Raw genomic sequence first — 15,097 nt, forward strand, 5'->3', positions numbered from 1 at the left:
GCCTCATTCCACCAGTGCCTAAGAGCCAACCTCATCAGTGATGTCACAATGGCTTTATTATCCTATACTTGGCTCAAATAAGAATCAGAGTATGAATGGCCACAACCACTGACCCGCAAGCTTTGCTTTGAAGAATGCTGGTGTAGAAGGACTGAGGTTGAAATAAACACTAGAAAATGACATGGGATTATTTCCCACGGGAACGGTGCTGAATTTTGTCACCGTGTCATTCTCTAGTTCAGAGGTAGACTTGTTAGGAGCAGGCTGCAATAGTCTATGTAGGAAATTATGAGAATGTGGACAAAGAAGGAAGAGGTGGATTTTAGTGATGATACACAGAAAAAAAAAAATAATAATCACAGGATTTAGCAGTCTGCTGGATATGTGCAAAGAAAGAGAGAGAAAAGGCAAAGATGACCACAAGGCTAAGGAATGAGGAGACCAAAAGTATAATAGTACTGTCCACAGAAGTAAATAAAGAAGGGGAAGATGAGTTTTATGGGGGGAAAAAAAAGAAGTTTTGTCTCATCCATACTAAGTTTTAGATGGAGAACATCCAGGCAGCAATATCACTCAAGAAGGCTGAGATCTTGACTGGATTCCTTTTGAGATTTCTGGTACAGAGAGGTAGATCTGAGGATCATCAGCATAAAGATGGCACTGAAAGGCATGAGAGAAAGTCAGAGCACCACACAAAACAAGCACAGAGAGAGTGAAGTCCCAAGACAGAGCCCTAATGTATACCAATTAAGATAGCAAGAGAGAGAGATACATATATTAAAAGTGTGATGCAAGAGATAAGAAAGAGAGACAGAACACAGTCCTGAAATTCAAAATAGGTATCAAAGTGGTGATCAAAGGTGTTTTGATAAAACAGTGGATAGGTTAAGAAGAATGAGGATCAAGTAAAGGTCTTTGAACTGGCCAGGAATAGGTCACTGGAGACTTTGGCAAGAGTACCACTGCATAATGTAGAAGGTGAAAGTCAGAATGGAGTATATTAAGAATGCCTTGAGATGAAGAAGTCAAGAAAGAGGAGGTGAACAGCATGTTTGAGTAGTTAGCAGGGTAGGTAGGATCCAGTGATGGTTTCTGAAGAATGGTGTGATCAGAGTATTTTTTTTAGGCAACAGAAAATGATAGCTTAATGATCTGACAGAAGGAAAGTAGAGCTGATGCTGGGTAGGAATGGGATCAGAGGAACAGGTAAAGAGTTTGCAGAACGACAAAAGATACCGATTTACTCACTGTGATTTAAAAAAAAGAAAGAAATAGTCGATGGAGGTCAAAGGTGTGGAAATGGAGAAGGGAAAAGGGAAATGGAGGTGACCTCATAGAGAACGCGAGGTGATCTTTCTGTAATTTGTCATGGATATAGTCAGCCATAGTTTGATCCAAAAAGGAAGAGGAGATGGAGACATTCTGAGGAGGGAACTGGTTATGGTACATAAACACAGGTTCTGTGAAAAGGATCTATGTGATCTGTAGGATCATGTACACTAACATCCAATGCAATGAAATAACATACTAAAGGCCCATATGCTATAAATGGCACCCTACCAGTACCTAAATCCAAAACGCCATTTAAAAGCAGACTTAAGAGAAATTACAAGGTGCCTTCCAGCACCTAAAAAAAGGTCCAGAATCGCACCAGCAGAGGTGTCTATCGGTGCCTAACGCCACTGTAGGCGTGGCTAATGCTAGAAGTGACATTAGGCACAGGTAGGCACCTCCGGAGGTGCAATTCACAACAAAGGTAGTGCCTGAAATGTAGGCCTTGAAACCCTGGCCTACATTTCTAGCACTTACCTTTGCTGGAGGTACAATTCTCTAAACGGCGCAGTCACATGATGGACACTTGATCAGTGGCCAATTTTAAGACAGCCACCAATAAAGACGCCATTTAGAGAATCTGGGCCTAAATGTGCATAGGTAGTATCATAAAAATTTAACTGCACCTCTCATTGGCATAGGTAGAACTGTTGCATTATTATCTGCAAAGCACTTTGCTTCTGACTTTTTTTGCTGCATGAACAGGTTAAAAGCTATTTTATATGGTTTTGTTTCTCATTATCTCATTAGCATAGACTTCACATGAACACAACTGACAGATTAAGTACATAAACTATACTTCTAGCATCCATGAAATAGGATTTGCATATTAAGAAGTTTTAGTACAATGACCCTTTACTGTTGCTTTGAAAAGTTTCCTAATGGCCATGCCCTACCTGGTTGATCAGAGTGTGTTCATTGTTATGTAGAACAAGAAATCAAACACCTAGCCAAGAGACATTTCTACTTTTCATTCAGTCCTTACCCGGATGTAAGCGTCCTGATGATGTTTGGCAAAGTACAGCATGTTGTCCAGGGCTAACATTCCTGGTGGAGTCTGGGTAAAATCCATTGCAGGATTTACATGATTCTGTAATTTATAAAGGAAATGCCACCATAAGTCCCAGTGCTATACCATTAATGTAATTATAAGAACAATGCCGACTACATCATCATGCACACTAAATGTGTTTTGCCTCTTGTTTATGGGTATTGGAAGCACAGCTGGAAGTAAACATCTTTTCCTAAAACTCTGAAATTCAGATGACTTATCTCTTTTGAAGGCAAGAAAAATGCAAAGGCGCACTATGAATGAGTGAAGCACTCACTTCAACTAATGGAAGTATTATCTAGCACTGCAGGAATAAATTAACTTTATTTTTTATTTACAGAACATAAAATATATTGTGATTTCACAATAGTATATTCTGCTTGTATTTATTGTCTGCAGGAGTTCAGTAGTCCATGTGCTGTCTTGGGAGAATAACTGACAGAGAAAAAAATTACATAATATAACAAAAAGTAGAGTAATACAGTTTATGATGAAGTGGAAGCTTAACCTCACAAGCTTTCATCACTATAAATTGGTTAATCTTTAAGGTACCATCAGGCTTTGTAATTTTTGCAATTTATGATGGTAACAAAGCAGAACACTTATACATGTGTATTTACATTTGGATTTAAATTTATCATCTTTCCAAATCAATGCCCAAGGCAAATTACAACTGAGGTTCTGTAGGTAGGCTCCTGCCTCAGATGGTTTATAATCTAAACACTTGAAACAATGGAGGGTGCAGTGACTTGTCCAGGGTCACAAGAAATAGCAGTGGAAGGAGGCAGGATTTGAAAGGTAGTTTCGCTGATCCTCACACCACTTCCTTGATCCTCTCCTTCGGTACTATGACCCAGCTTAGAATGGTGTCCTCTTCCCTCAGGATCTTTTCTCAGGAGGCTCTTGCCTTTGGGCACCATTCCAAACAGTCAATGGTCATAGTACAATAATCTCACGCCTTCATTTCCGATTGTCACAAGAGCAACCACAACAGATTTCTTCTGCATTTTTGCTCTATCAAATGAGTACATTTTATGTTGTCTGATGAGAAGAACCCTTGAAGGGGGCTTCTTGTGCCGAAACACAGAACGTGTTGGGTTCTTGTTTACGGGCCCTCATACGTCGGGACCCTATTTGACAATATTACATTTGGGACTGGTACATTACATTTCATGTATGATTATCTACAGTTAGGTAAGGAAATTGTGCCATCCTTAACAATGACTGTAAATAAATTATTAGAAACAAGCACTACGTTAAAATTACTAAAAGCAGCAACAGAGAGGCCCTTATTGAAGAGAGAAAACTTGGATGATACAGTATTAGGAACTACAGGCCAATTGCTGAATTGCCATTTGTAGGGGAAAATCATTGACAAAAGTAGTTCCAAAACAGCTAGAGAGTTTTGTGGAACGAGAATTATTAGACTGCCATCAATATGGATTTCAGGTAGGACATAGTGTTCAATCAATAATGGTTTCTACAATTGATGAGTTGCGACGAGAGATGGATAAAAATAAAACTATTTGTGTGGCAATCCTAGATGTTTCATCGGCTTTTGATATGATTGATAATAAGATTCTATTAGATATCTTAGCTACTATGGGGACTGGAGAATCAGTGTATGACTGTTTGTATAATATTTTCAAGATCATTCAGTACAGGTTAAGAGTAGAGACAGTGTTTCCAAGCTGTTACCCATATGTAAGGGGTACCTCAGGGATCCGCTTTATTAGCGCTTTTTAAAAATCTGTATATGGCATCACTAGGTAAGGTGTTTTATGAGTTGCACGTTGGTTTTCCTCTATATGTAGCTGATATATATTTTTTTCCCCTATGGTTGATTGGTAGAGTGACTGTTTACATGCAGTGAATTTCTGGATGGTGCATCATAAATTAGTATTGATCTTTCAAACACTGAGTTGTTACTAGCAGGGAGATCTGAGGATCCATCATGGCCTGAAGTTGGTTAACTCTCTAGTGCTGGCTAGTAGCCTCTCTGTTATTTTCTACTTTCCCCTCTGTCTGAGTCCTCTATGATCTATGATGGCTCTCTATGATCAGCAACCACATGGCTGGTGGAAAACACTGTTCTATTAAGGCTTTTCAACCTTAGTACTATTAATCTCTAAAAATCACAGCATTATCCTCAGCAAGCAGTTGAAGTACCCCTCCCAGTCCCTAAGGCAGGGAATTATACTCGTAGAGGATGGACATTGGCAAAAGCCACATTTATATACAAGCAACAAACTGTGAGTTCATTTTCTTTTAAGTCTGCATTAAAGATGATTTGCTTAAAGAATTAAGAGCCCATCTGGTAATATTCTAAGGCTGCAATACAGTACTGATATCCTCAGAGAGTCATTAGAGGAAAAGTGATTAATGAAAGAACGCTGACATATGTAATATTTGGTTATTGTTTAGTTCTCTGTATTGACATTTCTCATATACCATGCATTATTTGGTTATAAGATTTGAAATATATTCATATTTAAATAAACAAAAGACTATATATATTTTGATTTTAACTCGGTTAAAAGCAAATAATTCTCCACTTGGACACACAGAAACAATGGTCAACAATCCAGACATACAGTATAATCTCGTTATAACGGACTCGCTTATAATGGAATATTGTCTATAGCGGACGAGGTCCGCTGGTCCTGGCTGTGTGCCTTTACAAACATGGAGAAAAGCACCGCATATAGTGGACTCGCATATAATGAACAAACAATTTGGTCCCCAGAGCCGCTTTTAGCTGTAGTTTTGTTTGGCTAAAACAGACATGCAGGCTTCACCTACAAGGCACACGGCATGCCGGTGATATAGTATCAAAATGCAGCCCAGAAGAAAATGACAGATTATTTTTCTTTCCAGTACAATACAACATAATGCTTTAGAGTTTAGAACATCTTTTAGTGTTCTGGTTTTGCAATCATTTTGTGCTATTCCAATGTTTTGCTGAGTTTTGTTATTGATGTTGCTGAGATGCTTGTGCAGTGACTGTTGTTCATTGGTTGTACGTTGTTTCAAGTTAACCTAAATAAAGTTTTAAAAAAATGGAACTCTGGATATAACGGACTCTGGATATAATGGACTGTTTTGCCAGGTCTCTTGAAGTCAGTTATAGCAAGATTATACTGTATTAAGTAAGGCCAATAAAAAATGACTTTGACAAGCTCTCCTAATGAAAAAATGATAACTTTTGAAAGTTCCTCAAAGATGTATTGTTAATCAAGTAACAATACCATTGTAGAACCTGTGACTTGATTATTTCCAATAAAAGAAAAAAAATACCTACCATTACCAGGCATTTTGTAAAGTAATACTAAAACCTGCAAAAAGCTACTGCCAAGACTCAAACAGCAACATGCATACCTAGAAACAACTTTTATTGGGCAAAATTAAGTCACACTTCCATAGATTTTACATAGAGGTTTTAAAAAAAAATCTTTATTTATACCAACTGAGAACAAAACACAATCGCAAGAATAACACAGTACAATGTGGAACAAAAACAGCAGATGAAGAGTCAAAAGCAGTATAACACCTCAAGACAAAAAGAGACCCCCATTTACCAGAACACACAAAACTAAAAAACCTTTGCCACATACAGAATAAGGAAGTCATTTTAAAAACATCTTCACTTGTAATTCTCTTTCATCCCCTAGTCTAGATTTTTATATTACTCCCTCACTAGTTTAACAGGTGGCATATATGTATAAGTTTATAAATGGCCCCACTAAATCATTTTTGTTCATAAATGACACCTTATAAAATTTCAACCAGTGTAAAAGTACGTACTTTGATATAATAGCGTGTCCTTTGCCAGCAGGCATATATGAGGATATAAACCTCTAAATTGCAAATTCAATCATATGGTAAAGAGATGTGATCTGGGCATGTTTAGGTTGGGACTAAAAAAATACATGTGTACACTCCATTTCAGAAAAGGAATACTCATTTATGCCTTTTGAGATCCAGATTAGAACTTACAGCTGCTCCCAGGGACAGCTACATTAAAGGTACTTGTGAGCATCATTCTATTGGAGGCATCAAAATGGCAAATGATGTTTAAATTTGAGCAAATACAAAATGATGCATGTGGGAAAGAGGAACCCAAAACTATAGCTATGTGATGCAAGGTTTCACATTAGGAATTATTACCCAGAAAAAAGGATCTAAGTGTCATTGTTGAGGTTACGTTGAAACCCTCATCTCAGTGTGCAGCAGCGGCCAAGAAAGCAAACAGAATGTTAAGAATTATCAGGAAAGAAATGGAAAACAGAAATGAGAATGTTATAATGCCTTTGCATTCCCTCCATGATGCGACCACACCTCGAATACTGTGTGTATGACAGAAGAGCGGGACTTGGGTGTGATTGAATGTGATGATCTTAAGGTGGCTAAACAGGTTTAAAAGGTGACGGCAAAAGCTAAAAGGATGCTAGGGTGCGTAGGAAGAGGTAGGCCAGTAGGAAAAAGGAGGTACTGATGCCCCTGTATAAGACTCTGGTGAGACCTCATTTAGAATATTGTATACCATTCTGGAGGCCGCACCTTCAAAAAGATATGGCGTCGGTCCAGAGGAAGGCTACTAAAATGGTGCGTGGTCTACATCAGTGTTCTTCAACCACCGGACCATGGACCAGTGCTGGTCCACAGAAATTTCCTGCCGGTCCACAGGGCCAGCACATGCATCAGGCCCAACACAGTGTTCTTCAACTGCCGGTCCACGGTGCGATCGATGTGGCGTTATCTTCGAGCCAGCTCCCTCTTCCTCACTGATTCAGTGCACAAAGCCATAGGCAGTGGCTCCTACGGGCATCCTGCGCCTGAACCGGAAGCCTTCTCTTTGACATCGCAACGTCAGAGGGAAGGCTTCCAGATGAAGCACGGGACGTGCAAGGTGCAATTAGTACTATTATGGGGCGGGGTCTGGGGTGGAGATTGGGTAGAGATGGGCGGGGTCTGGCCCACGACTTAGCCCAGTGTTCTTCAACCGCCGGTCCACGGACCGATGCCGGTCCACAGAATAATTCTTTTATTTCTGCCGGTCCATAGGTGTAAAAAGGTTGAAAAACATTGGTCTATATCATAAGGCGTATAGGGACAAACTTAAAGATCTCAATATGTATACTTTGGAGGAAAGGCGGGAGAGGGGCGATACGATAGAGACGTTTAAATACCTATGGGATCCTTTTACTTAGGTGTGCTAGCGTTTTTAGCGTGCGCTGCAGATTAGTGCGCGCTGCCCTGTGCTACGCGTAAAAACTAACGCCAGCTCAATGGTAGCGTTAGCATCTACCACGCGCACTAAAACTGCTAGCCCAGCTTAGTAAAAGGAGCCCTATGTGGTGTAAACACACATGAGTCGAGTCTCTTTCAATTGAAAGGAAGCTCTGGAATGCGAGGGCAGAGGATGAAGTTAAGAGGTGATAGGCTCCGGCGTAATCAAAGGAAATACTTTTTTCAGAAAGGGTGGTAGATGTGTGGAACAGTCTCCCGGAAGAGGTGGTGGAGACAGAGACTGTGTCTGAATTCAAGAAAGCGAGGGATAGGCATGTGGGATCTCTCAGAGAGAGAAAGAGATAATGGTTACTGTGGATGGGCAGACTAGATGGACCATTTGGCCTTTATCTGTCATCGTGTTTCTAAAAAAAGACACTGCAGAATTAGAAATGTAAGATAAGGGTAATGAAAATGAAAAAAAGCGTATGGGATGACTTCCCTATGAGGAAAAGCTAACATGGCTAGGGCTCTGTGAAATATGATAGATGTCTATAAAATACTGAGTGGACTAGAACAAGTAGATATGAATCACTTGTTTATTCTTTCCCAAAAATGCTAGGACTAGGGGGCACGCAAAGAAGCTATTAAATACTAAGTAGTAAATTTAAAACAAACTGGAAAAAAAATTTCTTCACTCAACATGTAATTAAACTCTGGAATTCGTTGCTAGAGAATGTGGTACAAGCAGTTAGCTTAGCAGGATCTAAAAAAGCTTTGTATAATTTCCTAGATTAAGATTGACTTGGAAAAATATATTGCTTATTTTTAGGATAAGAAGTATAAAATCTGTTTTACTCCTTTGGGATCTTGCCAGATAGTTGTGACCTGGAATGCCCACTGCTGAAAACAGGATACTGGGCTTCAAGGACCTTCGTTCTATCATAGTATGGCAATTCTTATTTAAGTGGAATAATATTCCACTCTCTTTTTTTGTTGTTTTTTAAATAAATCATTTCTTGCAACAAGAAAACACAACATACACATTAAAATAAAATGAGATGGAAACTGATGCTTTTAATCTTGTGTGATTTTAATTGATTTCAACAGATAAAAGTTCTTAATATATTAAATGGAATTGTAATATCACTGATTAAGCTTCCAATGTTGTGATCTATAAAAGAGAAGGGATTAAATGTCAGATAAAAAAAAAGCAGCACTGATAAATCTGCTTGCAATATTTCAGTTCTGAATTTATGATCCATCTGGAATTAGCAGCTTCCCAGAAGATGCAAATGGCAGCTGTCAAAATTTATACATTCCTTCTTACTTCCGCTTCCGGAAGACACCAAAGATGTATCTCTTCTCCTTATAGATAACTCTGGCCAGTATATCTGTCTCAACTGATCTATACTGCTTCATTAACCCATTCCTATTGTTAATTACTATACAAAGTTTTTTGTTAGCCGCATTGAATCCTTGTCAAAAACTGCGGGATATAAGACCTGTATAGTACATGGAGCAAGGAGTAATTCAGCCACAGTGGGCTCAACCCTACCCACTGAGAAGACTGGGTTAATAATAATCATTCCTCGAGACTGAAAAGCAGAGTAGAGAGAAGTCTGTTTCTGGTTCAGTACAGATATCTGCACTGTGCAGGCTGCTGCAGCTGATGATATGTCAGCTTTCCCGAGGAAATGATGCCAGTTGTCAGAATGGGGTTACTGTGACAGCATGGGGGGTCACAGACTTTTGCCCAGATTAATATTCTCATCTCCCAGGACAACCCTATATTTACATAGCCTAGGTTCCTTGGATGAAAAGTGATACACCAATGAACTACACAGTAAAATGGTTTAATTTTTTAGCAGCAAATTAAATTCTAATATAAAAGATAATCAGAAAATATGCATAAAAGGATGAAGAAGATTGCCTCAGGCTAGACTATTTATGGCCACAATATGCTACCCAAGTCACTCATTTCTGCTCCTTTTTATTTCCATTCTGGCTATACTGCCCTTCGCAAAAACAACAAAATAGCTTACATCAGTAAAAATGGGCAGAGGTCTTACAATTCAAATAAAACACAATTCAGGAAAGAAAGGTAGCCAATCATGGACTGCTCCCTTGCCCCCCCCCTCCTAAGTCAACATCATATGTACTCCAGGCCAGATGTTAGTGAAAAAAAATAGGCTTTAAGACCTTTCTTGAATCTATAATGTGTAAGCACTCCAGTCAACGATACCGTACATGAGAAGTGCAAAGCACAATAAAATGGCAAGTAAGAGCTATTAAAGCCCGTCCAGTCCATATAATGTATTCCTTCATATAAGAGCTATTTTTTTCCCCTCATTGGAAGGCTATTCCTTGAGAAAAAAAATAGAAATATAAAAACAGAGAAAATGGTAGCTGATAAAGACTATGGGGCTCATAATAAAAACAAACGTCTAAAAAGTGGCCTAAATCGGTACTTGAATGATCAAAAAGCCAGATTGTCCAAGTACCAATAATCAAAGCTGGTTTACTAAAACCAGCTTAGGCCTTTCCCCTGCCTCTAAACGCCTAGAGTGAAAAGAGGTGTTTTTAGAGGAGGAGACACTGGTTAAAGAATCCAGCTTTTAGGCGAAGGACTGGCCCCCTCCTTCGCCTAAAAGGTCTTTTTTTTGGGCATTTGGGACTTGGACAATTTTTGGGTTGCTAATGTGTTCTAAGTTTAGATGTAGTGGTGGTCTGGGTGAGGGTGATTAAACTGCTAAACGTAGAGGTATGCCATTCTCAAAAAAACCCCCCAAAACCCCTCATTTTGGACGTTTTTTTGAGAATGGACATTTTCCCTGCTACTTTCAGCATTTAGGGCCTTAGGCCAAAAGGGGACTTAGACTTTTTTTTTTAACTATGCTCCTCTATAGGGTTTTCAAGTCTGCTCATCCATACCATCTACTATTCCCTTCCTTTCCCTTAGAGATCTTTTGTATTTGTCCCATGCTTTCTTGCTTACTCTGAGATAATGGAATGTTGCTACTCCTTGGGTTTTGGCCAGGTACTAGTGACCTGGATTGGCCATCGTGAGAACAGGCTACTGGGCTTGATGGACCATTGGTCTGACCCAGTGAGGCTATTCTTATGTTCGTATGTGTTTGTACAGTTTTATTTTTGCTGTAAACTGCTTTGAATTGCGAGGTATTACAGTCTACAAATAAAATTATTTTTATTACTCTGCCACCAAGTTACATCCCTTAACAAATTTTGACTGTGCATTTGTTATCATTGAATATCACAAATATAAATTTAAAGTGTGTACCACATGTAATTTCACAGTGCATAAATATCACCAAAAGGTATTCACTCTATTTAACCCTCTATCTGAGACTGATTAAGGCAGGGTCCTAATACGGAGTTATAAGACGGTAGTTACAAGATTTTCATTACGCTGAATCTCTGCACCGGGAAAATCGAGCAGCGGTGATTTTTCCCACACCTGAGGATAATATTGAGATAAGTGCAGGGTTCTTTTTTGCTATAAGCATTTTTGTTAATACATTTAAATATTTATTGCACTCTTACAGAGTTTTTCTATGACCAAGGATGTGCTCTCTATGACAATTTTGTAATTGTCATAGTAGTTTCCCGAGTTTATTTTTAGGGAACACTGAGGTCTTTTCTCAGTATTAGGACCCTGCCTTAATCAGTCTCAGATAGAGGATTAAATAGAATGAATACCTTTTGGTGATATTTTGGATTTGTCTGGTATTCTGCTTGTGTTATTTTTATTTCACAATTCATACTAGACACTAGCACAGTTCTGAAATGTTTTAACAGTAATCTCTCGTACTGGATTTACTCACCATTTCAAATCTGTGCTTAAGACATACCAAGTTAGCAAGTGGAGCAATAGTGAGCAGATAAACCTGCCCAAGGTTATGTGAAACACTGTTTGGAGAGAAGAATTTTAAATCTGGCTTCCCTTGGGTCTCTGCCTACTACTCTTACTACTAGGACACTCCTTAATCTAATCTAATCTAATCTAAATCTTGGGTTTATATACCGCATCATCTCCACAGGTGGAGCTCGACACGGTTTACATGGTTAGGAAGCAACGGAACTCCAGTGGATTTATAAAAGTAAGTAAGAGAGAGGTTAGGTGTGATAATAATAGGGAGGGGACGGGTTACGTTTTGGAAAAGAGCCAAGTCTTCAGAAGCTTACGGAATGGTAGAAGGGGGCTCAAGTTGCGGAGAGGGGAAGGGAAACTATTCCAGAGCTGAGCGATTCTGAAGTGGAGGGAGGACCCGAGTTTACCGACGAGGGAGATACCCTTTGAGGAGGGGAAGGATAGTTTTAATTTTTGCGTGGATCTGGTGGAGAATGGATTTGAGGAATTCCAGGATAGAGGAATAAGAGGTGGAAGGATGCCGTGGAGCATCTTGAAGGTTAAGCAGGCACATTTAAAGTGGACCCTGGAGATGACAGGAAGCCAGTGCAGCTTGGACAGGAGTGGAGAGACATGGTCAAATTTGCTTTTTGAGAAGATAAGTTTGGCCGCGGTGTTCTGGATTAGTTGGAGTCTGTGGAGGCTTTTCTTTGTTAAGCTAAGGTAGATGGAATTGCAATAGTCCAATCTGGAGAGGATGATGGACTGTACGAGCACGGCAAAGTGTTTTTGGTGGAAGCAGGACCTCACTTTCCTCAGCATGTGAAGGCTGTGAAAGCATGTTTTTATCAGGGAGTTGAGATGGTCGTTGAAGGATAGCGAGGAATCTATGGTGATGCCCAGAACTTTGCTAGAGAACTCTAGTTGTAGAGAGGTGCCTGTGGGCAGTGGGATGGAAGAGGGTAAATGATCAAATTTGGGGCCGAGCCAAAGTAGTTTGGTTTTGGACTCATTCAGTTTCATTTGTACAGCAAGAGCCCAGGATTGAAGTTTGGTTATGCATGAAGAGATGTTTGCTGCGAGATTGGTGAGGTTTGCGTCGGTCTCGAGGAGGATCAGGATATCGTCAGCGTAAGTGTAGAGTATTTCTAGGGGGGAAAGGTGGAGGAGGTTCAGGGAGGACATATAAATGTTGAAGAGGATAGGGGATAGGGGGGAGCCTTGTGGAACTCCACATGTCGGTTTCCACGGGGAGGATGAGGTACCATTCTTGGTGACGATGTAAGAGCGGGAACGTAAGAAGTTCGAGAACCAGTCAAGGACCGTGGAGCTGATGCCTATCTCGGAGAGTAGGAAGATTAGAATGTCATGATGGACAACGTCGAAGGCTGCAGAGAGGTCGAATTGGAGTAGAACGGCAAATTTTTTGTGAGAGTGGAGTTGTTGGATCTTCGAGGTTAGGGAGGCCAGGAGGGTTTCAGTACTGAAGTTAGGTCTGAAGCCGTATTGATAGGGTAGGAGGATAGAGAATCTTTCCAGGTAGGCTGAGAGTTGGGAGGAGACAATAGATTCAAGCATTTTGGTTAGGAGCGGGATGTTCGCTATAGGGCGATAATTGGATGGGATGGAGGGATCTAGGTCAGCTTTCTTCAGTAGGGGGGTCAATGCGATGTGTCCCATTTCAGGTGAGAAGAGGCCCGATAGTAGAGCAGAGTTTATGAGTTTGGTGAGTGATGAGATGGCCTGTGTGGGTATTTTCTCAAATAGATAGGATGGAAATGGATCCAAGGTGCAGTTACAGGATTTCAATTTCTGGCAGAGCTTGAGGACCTGCGATTCGGATACTAGCTCAAAGGCAGTCCAGGATCTGTTGACTGGGACAGGGGTGATGACATTTGGAGTAGGTTTGGGGGTGGCGAACACTAGAGAATTGTAGGAGACTGCAGGAGGGAAGGAGCTTCTTAAGGTGGTGACCTTACCATTGAAGAAGTTTGCTAATAGGTCGGCTGATGGGGAGGAGGAGAGTAAGGAAGGGTTGGTGTTGGGGATTAGGGAGCGCCATATATTGAACAGCATGCTGTTCTGGTTGTTTGATCTGGAGATCTTGTCCCCATAAAAGTTTTTCCTAGCACTTTTGAGTGCGTTGTTGTAAAATTTAATGTTTACTCTCCAGATTTGTTTGTCTGTGGGGGATTTAGATTTTTTCCAGATGCGTTCCAGGGATCGACATTTTTGTTTTAGTACCCTGTGGTGAGGGAGGTACCAGGGGGCCTTACGGGAGTAGGTGACGGTTTTGGTGGAGGGCGGGGCAAGAGAGTGGTAGGTGGATTCTGAGAGAGTAATCCATTTGTGCCAGTTGGTTACAGAATCTGGAGGCTTAGGCTTGGATGAGAGATTGTCGAGAAATTTGGACCAGAACTGATCACTTGAGATTTTCTTGCGGAAAGAAATGGGCTTAGGGGTAAGGGATGCGGTTCCAAGGTGTGACATGAAGATGGGGAGGGAGAAGGTTCCTAAGAAGTGGTCGGACCAGGGGACGTGGTCCCAACGGATGTCATTGGTCGAAGTTTTGTATTCCGTGAGATCGAGGAAGCTGATGATGTCTAGTGTGTGGCCTCTGTCGTGGGTTGGAGAGGAGGCGGGGGGAGAGAAGTCAAGGGAGGTGAGGAAATTATTGAAATCAGATGCATCCTTGCTGGTGGAGTCATCGAGGTGGAGGTTGATATCTCCGATGATCAGGAGTCTTTGAAACTTAAGGAACGCGTTAGATATGGTCTCGTAAACAAGCTCGGAGGAATTGCTCCAGGGGGTGGGTGGGCGATATAATGATAAGATACCCAGTGGGTGAGGATGGAGCTCATCGTTGACTGAGGCTAACATGTATTCAAGTGAGCGATGACTGCCTTTTTCGAGAAGCTGAACATCAAAGAAAGATTTGTAGAGGAGTGCCAGGCCACCTCCTTTTCGGTTTAATCTAGGAGAAAAGAGGCCTTGGTAGCCCTGGGGGCATAGCTCGTTTTGTGTAAAGAGATCGTCTTTGGTGATCCAGGACTCTATGGTGCAGAAGAATCCAGGATCAAGATCCGCAAGAAGGTCTTTCACAATTTGGGTCTTGTTGCATACGGATCTGGCGTTGCAATAGAGTAACGGGACTGTGGTTAGAGAGTCTGGGGCGTGGTTGGGAAGGTTGGCGGGGGGCACAGGTTTTAAAGAGGCGAGGTTGGCTTTGCGGGGTTTTTGTTTGTGAGAGTGGCTTCTGGTGCGCATCAGCGTGGGAATTTTGAGATCGGGGCAGGTGATAGTGACATTTGGGGAGTCTTGTAGATTGGGGGAGGGGGGTATCAGACAGAGGGTGATCTTGAGAGAAGAGCAGAGAAGGAGAAAAAGGAGCCAGAAGGGAGTGAAGGGAGGCTTCATGGTGGAACTTGGGGAGCCTTTTAAGCTGAGAGGCAGGGCTTGTTTGGATCGTGTGTGAAACGGTTTGCTAAGTGGGGAGAGACTTAGCAACAGCACGGAGTCAGGTAGAGGCAGTGTGCAGGAGCAGGGTGTAAAAGGGTGTCTGTTTTTTTTTTATTTTTATTTTTTTTTGACGTTTATCGGGAGTGGGATTGAGC

General features: G+C 41.0%; 1 protein-coding gene across 5 annotated transcripts in view; it reads right to left on the reverse strand.

The window, feature by feature from the left end:
- Window positions 1-15,097, reverse strand: part of ELMO1 (engulfment and cell motility 1) — a 668,619-nt gene that overhangs the window by 318,673 nt on the left and 334,849 nt on the right. For all 5 annotated transcript variants that reach the window (XM_033930221.1, XM_033930218.1, XM_033930220.1 and 2 more), the window contains one exon: window positions 2,318-2,422. In XM_033930221.1, the coding sequence (XP_033786112.1) occupies window positions 2,318-2,422 (105 nt within the window). The remainder of the gene's footprint in view (window positions 1-2,317; window positions 2,423-15,097) is intronic.

Source organism: Geotrypetes seraphini, chromosome 2, assembly GCF_902459505.1.
Source record: "Geotrypetes seraphini chromosome 2, aGeoSer1.1, whole genome shotgun sequence".
Lineage (NCBI taxonomy): Eukaryota > Metazoa > Chordata > Amphibia > Gymnophiona > Dermophiidae > Geotrypetes > Geotrypetes seraphini.